The 11800-nt window shown below is 33.5% G+C and overlaps 1 protein-coding gene across 4 annotated transcripts; it reads right to left on the reverse strand.

The window, feature by feature from the left end:
* Positions 1-795: 795 nt before the first annotated feature.
* On the reverse strand, positions 796-11352 carry KLRF1 (killer cell lectin like receptor F1). 4 transcript variants are annotated; one of them, XM_019960145.2, is made up of 6 exons: positions 11163-11352; positions 8867-8965; positions 7382-7537; positions 4772-4911; positions 3883-3995; positions 796-1193 (listed from the first exon to the last, which is right to left on the reverse strand). In XM_019960145.2, the coding sequence occupies exons 1-6, from the start codon at positions 11245-11247 to the stop codon at positions 1085-1087; spliced, it is 702 nt and encodes a 233-aa protein (XP_019815704.1). In that variant the 5' UTR covers positions 11248-11352; the 3' UTR covers positions 796-1084. The 4 variants fall into 4 exon arrangements, 3 of the variants coding, with proteins under 3 accessions (XP_019815704.1, XP_019815705.1, XP_070646266.1); XM_019960146.2 differs by having other exon boundaries at positions 8867-9006; positions 11163-11317; XR_011566755.1 differs by lacking the exon at positions 4772-4911.
* Positions 11353-11800: the final 448 nt, after the last annotated feature.

Here is an 11800-nt window from a genome sequence, read left to right on the forward strand (position 1 = left end):
GATATTTAACTCAAAAGAACAGTATTTGACAATTGGCAAATGTTATAGAGACTTAGAGATGATAGTACTGTGACAGTATTAATTTGTTGATTGATAATTATACTTTAATTAAGTAGGTTATATATTTTGTAGGAAATACATATTAAAATATCCAACGATACTTGAAATTTTATAATGAAATTCATCAAATTGGCAACTAATTCTCAAAAGGTTTGGGGAAAAAGTAAGTTTTTTCCACTGTACATATAGGATTCTTATAAGTTTGTGATAGTTTCTAAATTTAGATAAAAATTGCATAAAGTCAGCAGTAAACCAAAAACATTAACACTTTTTTACCCAGAATATCCAGTTTAAAAGTATATCATAGAAATAAAAATGCTACCATTTAAACAGATATTCAGAATACTGCATCATAGTTTATAGAAGCAAAAATCTGAAAAAAAAGTTAAAGTTAATGTTCATCAATAAAGGAATGTAAAATATAAAGCCATGTGCATGTATGCTAAGTCGCTTCAGTTGTATCTGACTCTGTGCTATGGACACAGCCTGCCAGGCTCCTCTGTCCGTGGGATTCTCCAGACAAGTACACTGAAGTGGGTTGCCATGCCCTCCTCTAGGGGATCTTCCAGACCCAGAGATTGAACCTGTGTCTCTTACATCTTCTCTTACATTGGCACATAGGTTCTTTACCACTAGTGCCACCTGGGAAGCCCCATAGGAAGTCACACTATGATGTAACTCAGAACTATATGAAATTTGCATAGGATATTGTTAACAATTTTAAAAAAAGCAAAATAACAGAAAAGCAGACATAATTTATTCACATTTGTTGTAAAAGAAAAGATGAATTACATCATGAATATAAATGTATGGGTTCACTTTGGATTATATTATCACATAAAGAATCAGAGGGTATATTTTAGATTGTTAACATGAGTTACTCTGTGACTAGGACCCATGAACATGACTGAGGGAAAATAGAGAAGCCAGGGGGTGTTTAATTGCAATTTTAAATTCTTATTCCTAAAGATTCATGTTAGATCAAAATTTTGATCCTTGATAACTCACTGTCACTTTTAAAATTTTAATATTGGCAAATCCATTTGAAAACACTGCTGCAAGTTTCAGAGTAAATTCCATTTTCTTTGACGGCAGCACAGCTATTTTCTTGAGCTGGTCCTTTTATGAAAAATCTGAAAAGGAGAAGATAAAGATATTATTCATCATCATTGCTGAAGACATCCATTCTGTTCTCAGTTAAAAACCTCCCTTAATTAAAAGATAATTCAAATATTTAAGGCATTTTCAAATACTTAGAGTCATGAAACATTTCAATACCTCTGTAATTTAGTATTACTGTCTGTGATAGAGAATTCCAAAGTCTGTTTGTAAATGACAGAGCTAAGAAGATATCTGTGCTCACATTCTATCCTAGTCTTCTTTCCATTGTTCCATGTCATCCATTTAGATTAAAAACTGGGAGTGTCACATGAGTAGCTCATTAAATCTTTCTTGGTTTTTCATATCCATTTGTACAATAGTGATACAAATATTTACCTCATTATGTTGTTACAGAGGTTAAATGACTAGATGTTTGTAAAGAACTTAGTACACAAACTGACCCGCTTGCATTGGTGGTTCAGTGGTAGAACTCACCTGCCACAAACTGATCCATGTAAGCCCTAAGTAAATTATACACTTATTGTAATACTTATCCATAAAGTGATGTGTTGAATACAATAATGAAGTTATATATAAAATATTGTACTGTTAGTGATTTAGTCTGTTAAGAATTTATTTAAACTGAGAAAAAAGGTTTAAGAAGGGGTCACAGAAAAGATATACATGATTTTCAAGGCTTCCAGAATAATAGCGGAAAAGTAAGTGTTGGATTTTCATATTGGAAAATACACCTACATTTGAATTTATATATGTTTATGCTTGAATTTTGTATTGAATGTTTGTGAACAAAAATCCCTAGGCATAGTCCAGAGTTAAAACTCAATCCTAAAGGTAGTGTTTAGTGGATTTGGCATAAGGAAGAAACCTAAGTTAGCATCTTCATAAGTAGCCAATCAGGTCATGTCCATTGATACAACTTAGATCTCACCCATAATTTTATTCTCCATTCCAAATAATGTCTTCAGTTGACTTCCTTAGATTTATTAATTTAGTGCAGTGAGATAGAAAATGTGTGTGTTGTTCAGTCGTGTTCGACTCTTTGTGACCACATGGACTGCAGCTCACCAGGCTCCTCTGTCCATGGAATTCTCCAGGCAAGAATACTGGAGTAGGTTGCTATTCCCTTCTCCAGAGATAGAAAGTAAGTAATATTTATTACTTCACTCCTTTATTACTTAAGTAATAACTTATTAAGTATTAACTGAGTAAGTAATAACTGATTACTTAATAACTTAAGTAATTACTTAATAACTTAATAAGTAATAACTTAATTACTTAATAACTAATAACTTAATTACTTAATAACTTAAGTAATAACTGATTAAGTGCTTAATCAATATAAGTAACTACTTCTTACTTAAGTAATAAGGACAATAACATAATAGTATTCATTAACCAATAGTACTGGTTACCATAGTGAATGTTTCTTTTCACTGCTGTAATAAATTGTCAAAAATGTGGTGGCTTAAAGCAGCACAAATTTTTATCTTACAGTTCTAGATATCAGAAGCTCAAAGCTGGTCTTAAAGAACTACAATCAAGTGTCTTTGGAGCTGTCTGCTGCAGTCACTGGGGAAAAACTTGCTCATTGCCTTTTGCAGGTACTAGAGGTTGCCTGCACTCCTTGGCTATCAGACAACTTGGACCTCTGCATTTATCTTCAAATCTCCTCTGAGCCTGCCCCTACTTTCTCCCTCTCATAAGGACTTGTGATTACATTGGGCCCACCTGAATAATCCAGCATAACACTTCTATCTCAAGATTATTAATTTAATCACACTCATGAACTCTCTTTTAGACTTAAGGTAACATTCACAGAATTTGGGGATTAGAACATTTAGGGGCACCATTACTTTGCCTACCAACATAGGGATAATATTTGAGTTTGCTGGTCCTACTATAGTATAATATAATTTTATAAATTAATACAAGTGCACAAAAGCATTCATAAAATTTTCAAAATCTCAATAATCTCCTGCAGCTGCTGAGAGCATTTAGGATTATTTTGTTTTGTCTTGTATTTCTTATTTGTTTTTTTAGCATTGTGATGATCTTACAGTATAAAAAAATCATGTAGAGGTTTTTTTTAATTACTAAAAATGACTAAAAGAATCATTGATACCAGGGAAGGAACCAAGGAGGAAAAGGGAGAGGATGACATTGGGAGATTGGGACTGACATACATATACTATTTGATACCATGCATAAAATGTATAAAAAAGGTAGCTAATGAGAACCTACTGTATAGCTCCAGGAACTCTACTCAGGGTTCTGAAGTGACTTAAATGGGAAGGAACTCCAAAAACAAGGATGTACAGCTGATTCACTTAGGTGTACAATAGAAACTAACACACTATTATAAAGTAACTATAGTCCAATAAAATTAATTTTAAAGATAAAAATTAAAAAAGTATTGAGAACTTTGAAAGCAGAAGACTACATTGTTTCAATGTACCTTTCCCTTATAAAGTGTGAGGAGTTTTAAAATCAATAAGTGAACAATCATTATTGTTTTCAAGTCCTTTTGCTTTAAAAACCAAGCCAAAATTTGTCATTACTCCAGCCAACATTCATTTTCATCCTTTCAGATTCTTTAGTACCAAGAACTATTTGAGTTCATTTTGATATGTTTATAGATGCTTTAAGGAGATAAATTCTCTGATAGACAATAGATCATACTGCCTTTTGGGAAAGACTCACATCTTTGAATCCAAAGGAGAATCATCCACCCAGGTCCATGTTCTTTTCAGGGAAGTAAAGTTAAGCCCAATCCACACATAGTTTGATTGTTTTAGAGTTTTCTGTATAAAAGCCTAAAAAGTGGGTGATGAGTAATTAAATGAACAGGATAGCTTAATGATTTAGACATACTAAATAAGATTTTAGAATTCTACTGGACAACTCACACTCTACAGGAAGGCTTTTATCCTAGTCAATCATCTTATTTACACATACATTATATATCATATGGACTTCCCTGGTGGCTCAGCTGGTAAAGAATCCTCCTGCAATGTAGGAGACCTGGGTTTGATCCCTAGGTTGGGAAGATCCCCTGGAGAAGGGAACAGGCTACCCACTCCAGTATTTTGGCCTAGAAAATTTCATGGGCTGTATAGTCCATGAAGTTGCAAAGAGTCGGACACAACCAAGCAGCTTTCACTATATATCATGTACCAGGACATACGCTGTGAAGTGAAAGTGAAAGTGGCTCAGTCGTGTTTGACTCTTTGCGATCCCATGTAGCCCACCAGGCTCCTCTGCCCATGGAATTTTCCATGCCAAGATACTGGAGTGGGTACCTGTCCCTTCTCCAGGGATAGAACCACGCAATCGAACCACCGTCTCCTGCATTGCAGGAGGATTCTTTATCAGCTGAGCTGCCACTACCTATAAATTAAACATCAATATTCAGACCATAATTACCCCAAGTCAAGGGAAGCACTGGATTCCAGCTCAGAATTTAAAAGGGGACCAAAAGTTCAGTAGCCAAGATAAAAGATAATTTAATGAAAAGGTAGGAAGAAATTTGAGATAAGCCATTTTAATGGCAAAGCAGCAAGTATCATAAGCTTGATACTAAACCACTTACCAGTTCAAGTTGGTTCTGAATAATTAGTAGATGAGATTTTTCCCCCAAACAATACTTATAACTGTCACTCCAATTTTTCATCTCATTAGAGAACCAATAGCACTTTTCTTGATATTTCAGCCATTCTGATGAGCACATTCCTACAAATTGACAGTGAAAATACTTGCATATTGTATGAAAAAGAGTAGAGCTATGATAAAATCATAACAAAGTGTTCAGACTCAGACAAGTTATCCAAAATACAAATGAGAGTCCATGAAAATTAAGAAAACTGATTTATTTTAAAATATTTCTTTTATATTTTTGTGTGTGTCAGCTCTTCATTGCAGCATGCAAGCTTCTCTCTAGTTGTAGCAGGCAAGCTCAGTAGTTATAGCATGCTGGACTAGTTGCCCTGGGGCATCTGGGATCCTAGTTCCTCAACCAAGGGTCTAAACCAGGTCACCTGCATTGGAACTTAGATTCCTAACCACTGAACCATCAGGGGAAGTCCCAAGAAAATTAATTTAGTAAGATGAAGCAAAACCTGTGTGTGTGTGTGCTAAGTCACTTCAGTTGTGTCTGACTCTTTGCCACCCTATGGACTGAAACCCACCAGGCTCCTCTGTCCACGGGATTCTTCAGGCAAGAATACTGGAGTGGGTGGTCATGCCCTCCTCCAGGAGATCTTCCCCACCCAGGGATAGAACCTGCATCTCTTATGTCTCCTGCATTGTCAGTAGATTTTTACCACTATTGCCACGTGGAAAGTCTGAAGCAAAACCTAGACAGATATAAAGGGATTTTTTTTTCATGTCATAACCTAATATGATTACTAAAATAACATGTACCAGTCAAGATATACATAGCATTAACGCTATGAGAGATTAACTATTATCTATACCATTTGCCGGAGAAGGCAATGGCACCCCACTCCAGTACTCTTGCATGGAAAATCCCATGGATGGAGGAGCCTGGTAGGCTGCAGTCCATGGGGTCGCTAAGAGTCGGACACGACTGAGCGACTTCACTTTCACTTTTCACTTTCATGCATTGGAGAAGGAAATGGCAACCCACTCCAGTGTTCTTGCCTGGAGAATCCCAGGGACGGGGGAGCCTGGTGGGCTGCCGTCTATGGGATCGCACAGAGTCGGACACAACTGAAGTGACTTAGCAGTAGCAGCAGCATACCATTTGCTTAGCATTTATCCACATAATGTTTTAGAAATCTTTCTCATTGCTTTATGTGTGTAAATTGTTTTTAATATTTCCTTTTTGATATTAAGTAACATTGAGATGAATAACAATTTTTTATCCTCTTTATAATTGCAGGTCCTTTGATTTTCTTAAATTTAAATTAAGGCATTCTCAAATTGAAACTGAGACTTTCAGAATAACAATGAAGAAAAATGTAGTATAATATAAAAATATAAGCACGGATCAACATAACTGTTCAAACTTCTGGCCTTTACAATCTCTTTATTTTCTGAGACAAAATTTATGTAACATAAAATTCACAATGCTAACCATTTTAAAGTACAAAAGCCATGGGTTTTATAACATCCAAAAGATGTACAAACATGATGCACACCTATCTAACTCCAAAATAGTTTTCTCACCCCAAAATGAAAAGAGGAGTGTGGGATTTCTCTTTAGGGTGATGAAAATGTTTTGGAAGTAGATAGATATGATAGTTGCACATTTGAATGTCATAACACCATTGATGTTTAATTTTAAATAATTATATTTGTTAACATTACCTGAATAAGAAAATTAACAGGAAATTAATTTCTTATAGTTAATTATGCAGTATTTAGACTGACTTTAATGAATGCTTAATGGTGTCTATTTGATTCCATGTTTACCCATCAAAGCTTTCTTACTTCTGAAAAAGTTTCATTACATAAAGGGAAATTAGATAGCCAGAGTATAAAAAAGCGGTAAAATTATAATATTTCAATTGGATGAGGACTTGTACATGTAAACAGACAAGTAATCTGAAAGAAAAGAGTGTTAATAAGTAAATATAATACATACGACATTTTTACATGGGATAAGGAAACTGTAAACTAGTGGATTTCAGAAAAATTCTTTGACAAGTAATTATAGAATAAATCAACTGTACCTTTTTCACATATCAAACTATCAAATAAAAGTCAAAGGTTCAAAGAATAAGTGTTAAAAATTTAAACTAAAAGAAAAGTTGAAAGTAGGAAGAACAGTTTCCCAAAAGTCTGGATGGTTGGAAGTTCTAACTTTAAAATCATAACAGATAGCCTGTTAGATATAATTACTTTTATCCATTTTGTATTTGAAAAAAGGATAAATGAGACAAAAAATAGTTATTTACATCATTCCTTACGATCACAATTAATTTTCATGTTTATATATTTCAATATGATTTTAAATTCCTAGAGGGAAGGGCCTTTTTATGTTGTTTTACAGCTGTCCTTCCACAACAACAACAAAAAAAATTTAAAAATATGTGAATCAAGTTTTGAGTAAAAAGTAGATTTATATCAAGTCTTCATTAATTTAGTCTACTGCATACCTCTTCAATGGGATTTTTTTTTTCAAACTTAGAAAATCCAAATGATTAAAAGTGATAGAGGCCAAAGCCTTGAGAAATACCTTTATGACCTGTAGCTCTAGAAACACAGTGGTCTGCATCTTTCTTATGTATATTGCCTCTTGTGTCACTATTGACTTCCAAGTATCCAGTATCATCATGCTGGGTGATGTTTGAATTATACTGTTTTAGGCATTTTGGCAGCACTTCCTGAGAAACTTGAAAAGAGGATTATTTTAAGGTTGAGAAAACATCTTCTCTAGGCAATGTCTCAGAGACAAATTCTTCAGAACAATTCAGATGGTTGGAACAAGAAATAACTGAAGGGATAATGATAAATTTTCTTTTAAAACATGTTTGTGTTTAATGAAAAGTGAATTAAAGTGTTACACAATGAATTCATGTATAGCACCTGTATTTGCTTAGGATCTATTCTGTGCCAGGTATTGTCCTAAGAATTTGTCATACAATAATAAATACAGCAAAGTTCTAGTTCTAGGGGTTATGCATGCTCTTTCCATGCTTTCTTTTTTTTTTTTTTTTCCATGCATTTTTTAAGTGCACCAACAGGTGCATTTTCATTCATTAATTAATTCATTCATTATTTAATTATTGGAATATGGTGGCTTTACAAATGTCGTGTTAGCTTCTGTTGTACAGCATAGTGAATTAGCTATATATATACACATATATTCTCTCTCTTTTGAGCCTCTCCACAGCCATCCCACCCCTCTAGGTCATCACAGAGCACCGAGCTGAGCTCCCTGTGCTGTACAGCAGCTTCCCACTAGCAATCTATTTTACACATGGTCATGTACATATGCCAGTGCTACTCTCTCAATTCGTCACACCCTCTCTTCCCACTCTGTGTTCACAAGTCCGTTCTCTACATCTGCATCTCTATTCCTGCTCTGCAAATATGTTCATCAGTACCATTTTTCTAGATTTCATATATATATATATGTTAATATACAATATTTGTTTTTCTCTTTCTGACTTACTTCAGTCTATACGTTGTATTTAGCCCAGTCTACCCTAAATTTTTTTAATGTTTTTTCCACTAAAATATGGGATTTCTCACCATGACTATTCCTTTTTTTTTTTTTTGAAGGATTTGTAGCAATGTTTGGAGTCTAAAGATTGTTCAGCAAATATTTGGACAACATCAAGAGTAAAGTGAATTCAACCTTAAATAATAATGTATAATTTTTTAAGAAAAATAATGTAATTCAATCTATTCACAGATATCTAAGAAATCCTGAAGTATGATTTCAAATACATTACATACACACACACTTACATACACTTTTCTCCTAGTAAACTGTATGCCACTTGAGGACAAAATATGTACCTGATTCAAATACTTAATCAATATGTTACTGTGGGGCATAATATATTGCTTTATACATAGTTAAATCATTAAATCTTTAAATTTAATCTCGTTAAATCTTTGTTAGTGTAAAGAATAATGAATGAATATGAAAAGAGTAATAAGAAACAAGTAAACATTTTTCATTTTTTTATTTAATTAAGATCATTTAACTTACCTAACAGACTCAGGGTGATCAAAGTCAAAACCAGAATGCCATTTAGTCCTCCAGATATCCCCAATAAGATTTTATATCGGTGTGACATCACAGAACAGTCTAACAGATTAATCACATAAATTAGCTTGGAAAGTGCATTCCTGTGAAGTGATGGCAATTGTAATAACAAGGTTGTACACAATATAGATTTTGAATATCATAGAATATTAGGCAATAGCAACATAAAATCTAAGGAAACAGAAAAATACATATTTATCTTATTTAGCAATGATACTACTCCGGATGATCAGAATGGTGGGAAGAGAAAAGCTACCTTTGAAGTTGCCAATCCTGGTCAGGAAAGAGTGTAATAAATCACACAGAACAGTATCTCAGGGAATTAGTGCACACCTTTTCTCTTATAGTAATATTAACAAAAATAGTAAAATAAGTTTTATCAGAGTTCAATTAAGGAATATTTTACATTTCCCAGATTGCTTTTGGATATTTTGATATAGTACTAATGATAGTCAATAAATTTCAACACATGTAATAAAATGCCATTATATTAAAAATCAAACAAATGATTATCAGAAAATGTTAGGATAAAGAGTGTAGAAGCCTATTCAAATTCAACTCAGACTTAATTATTTCTCCTAAGTATCATGGGATAACTTTCAAAATATGAATTTAAGGCATGTTAAATTCAGCATTATGAAGAAACTAACATTTTCATTACCCTGAGAAGTGGTATAATTTAACTTAGAAGCTTAGAACACAAGCACTTTACCATCAAAAACAAATGTATTTTAAACAAGCAAAAACCAATGATTTTTAAGAGTGTTCACACAAAAATCTTAAACATATTAGTAGTAGTCAAAACATACCATGATTATGCTGAATTTATTCTAGGAATACAAGAGCTGTTCAATAGTAAGAAATCCATTCATCTCACATTCATAGAGCTTGGGTAAAATATATCATCATCTTACAGAAGTAAAAAGCAAATAATATCCACCACTTTATGCTAAAAATTAAAGATGAAATTGATGGGCACTTTTTAAAGAGAATAGTTCTTTGCCTAATGAAGCTAACATCATCCTTAACAGAGACACATCACCAAAATAAAAAGCAAACAAACAAAACAGTCAGTATATCATGAATACAGACTTGAACAAGTGGAAATTCAGCCATGAGTGCTTTGAAGGCTAAATGTCAGAGATAAATGTTCCTTAAGTTGATTGATAAATTAGGAAGCATTTAATATACCATAAAACTACATCTCTTTTTTATTTTTTATTTTGTTGTTTATAATGAAAGTGTCTGCAAAATGTATTATAAAATTATTCGGAAAATAAACAAGTGAGAACAGTTAGGTAAACACTGAAAAAGATGGAAATATAAAATTGTTGATTAGATTAAAATGTCATGTCTAATTCCCAATTTTACAAAATGTTACCAAAGTTTACTAAATACCAGCAAAACATATTAGTAAATAATGATTATTAGCACATGCCACTTAAATTACTAGGAGTTGCAAATTTATTATTTTACATTTTCCTGACCTCTTTTTCTGTGCTAAGACACATTTTGGTTTACAGATGCCATCTACAAACTGAATGTGAGAAACGTTTTCACGGAAGAGCCCCTACATTTTGTGGTCTTTCGTGTTAATATCTCTATTGTCCAAACAAGTTTTTTCACCTGATGAAAAACATATTTAAAAATTTTTGACATGCTGAATTAAAAGTTGATACTTTAAAATGTCATTATTTTATAAATGGTAAAAAGGTGAATGACTGGCACCAAAGATTCACTTTTTAATTATTAATTTTAACTAGATGTGTATATTTCCTAGGTATATCCTTAATAATATGAGGCAAAATATTACTTCAAAGCAAATAGCTGTTAGTCCCATATTGATAAAGAGAAAGAGAGAAAAGATAGACGCAGAGACAGACAATGGAAAAATATCACAAAAATGAAACAGTCCAAGAACAGAAAAACAAAAAACAATAATGGAAACTTCTATCCACATTAATATTCATATGAATATTATTGTTCAATCTCCAAGGCACGTCCAACTCATTGCAACCCCATGGAGTGCACCATGCCAGGCTTCCTGTCTCACACCATCTCCCAGAATTTGCTTAACTTCATGTCTATGGCAGGGCTCATAGATTTACGAAGTTTCTCAAACCCCTTCACCATAACAAGGCAGTGATCCAAGAAAGGGCACATGAATATCAACTTATAGTAAATCCTCACGCATATTAATCCACAACAATTAAAAAAAAAAAAAACCTGAATTCCATACCTTGACATTTAAATTGAAATGTTTGGATAGAACTCCTTTTCTTCAACTGTGTGTTCAAGGTCATGTATGTTTCTTCATCTTGCATCTTCAAATGTGGGTGGATGTGTATGTAAAATTTTATGTTTTGTTTTTTTAAATATGCAATAAGAGAAGAATAATAAACCCACTGCTAATCAGAAACTGGCCTCAAATGGTCCACTCAAGGTACATACAACAGGTTCACAGTTTCATCCACTGGTCGAAAACCTCAAAGGAAATGCTATTTTTGATTTCCGAGCAAAGATAACACATAATTTCTCAACTGTCCACCACACATTGAACTTAATATAATGTTTTTTTTTCTTTTAAAACTTCCTCCTGATAAATTTGTAAGGTCAGGGAAATGAAAATTATACACTTCTTCAGTTCAGTTCAGTCGCTCAGTCATGTCCAACTCTGCGACCCCATGAATCACAGCTCACCAGGCCTCTCTATCCATCACCAACTCCCGGAGTTCACTCAGACTCACATCCATCGAGTCAGTGATGCCATCCAGCCATCTCATCCTCGGTCGTCCCCTTCTCCTCCTGCCCTCAATCTCTCCCAGCATCAGAGTCTTTTCCAATGAGTCAACTCTTCGCATGAGGTGGCCAAAGTAC

Source organism: Bos indicus, chromosome 5 (assembly GCF_029378745.1).
Source record: "Bos indicus isolate NIAB-ARS_2022 breed Sahiwal x Tharparkar chromosome 5, NIAB-ARS_B.indTharparkar_mat_pri_1.0, whole genome shotgun sequence".
NCBI classification, from domain to species: Eukaryota; Metazoa; Chordata; class Mammalia; order Artiodactyla; family Bovidae; genus Bos; species Bos indicus.

Excerpts from the sequence above, each read along its gene's own strand:
- KLRF1 (XM_019960145.2), bottom strand. The coding sequence starts at position 11,247 with ATGCAAGATGAAGAAACATACATGACCTTGAACACACAGTTGAAGAAA. Across the intron at positions 4,912-7,381 it reads TAGAGCTACAGGTCATAAAG|GAATGTGCTCATCAGAATGG; the intron begins GTATTTCTCAAG and ends GTCAATTTGTAG. Across the intron at positions 1,194-3,882 it reads TCTCCTTTGGATTCAAAGAT|ATTTTTCATAAAAGGACCAG; the intron begins GTGAGTCTTTCC and ends TCTCCTTTTCAG.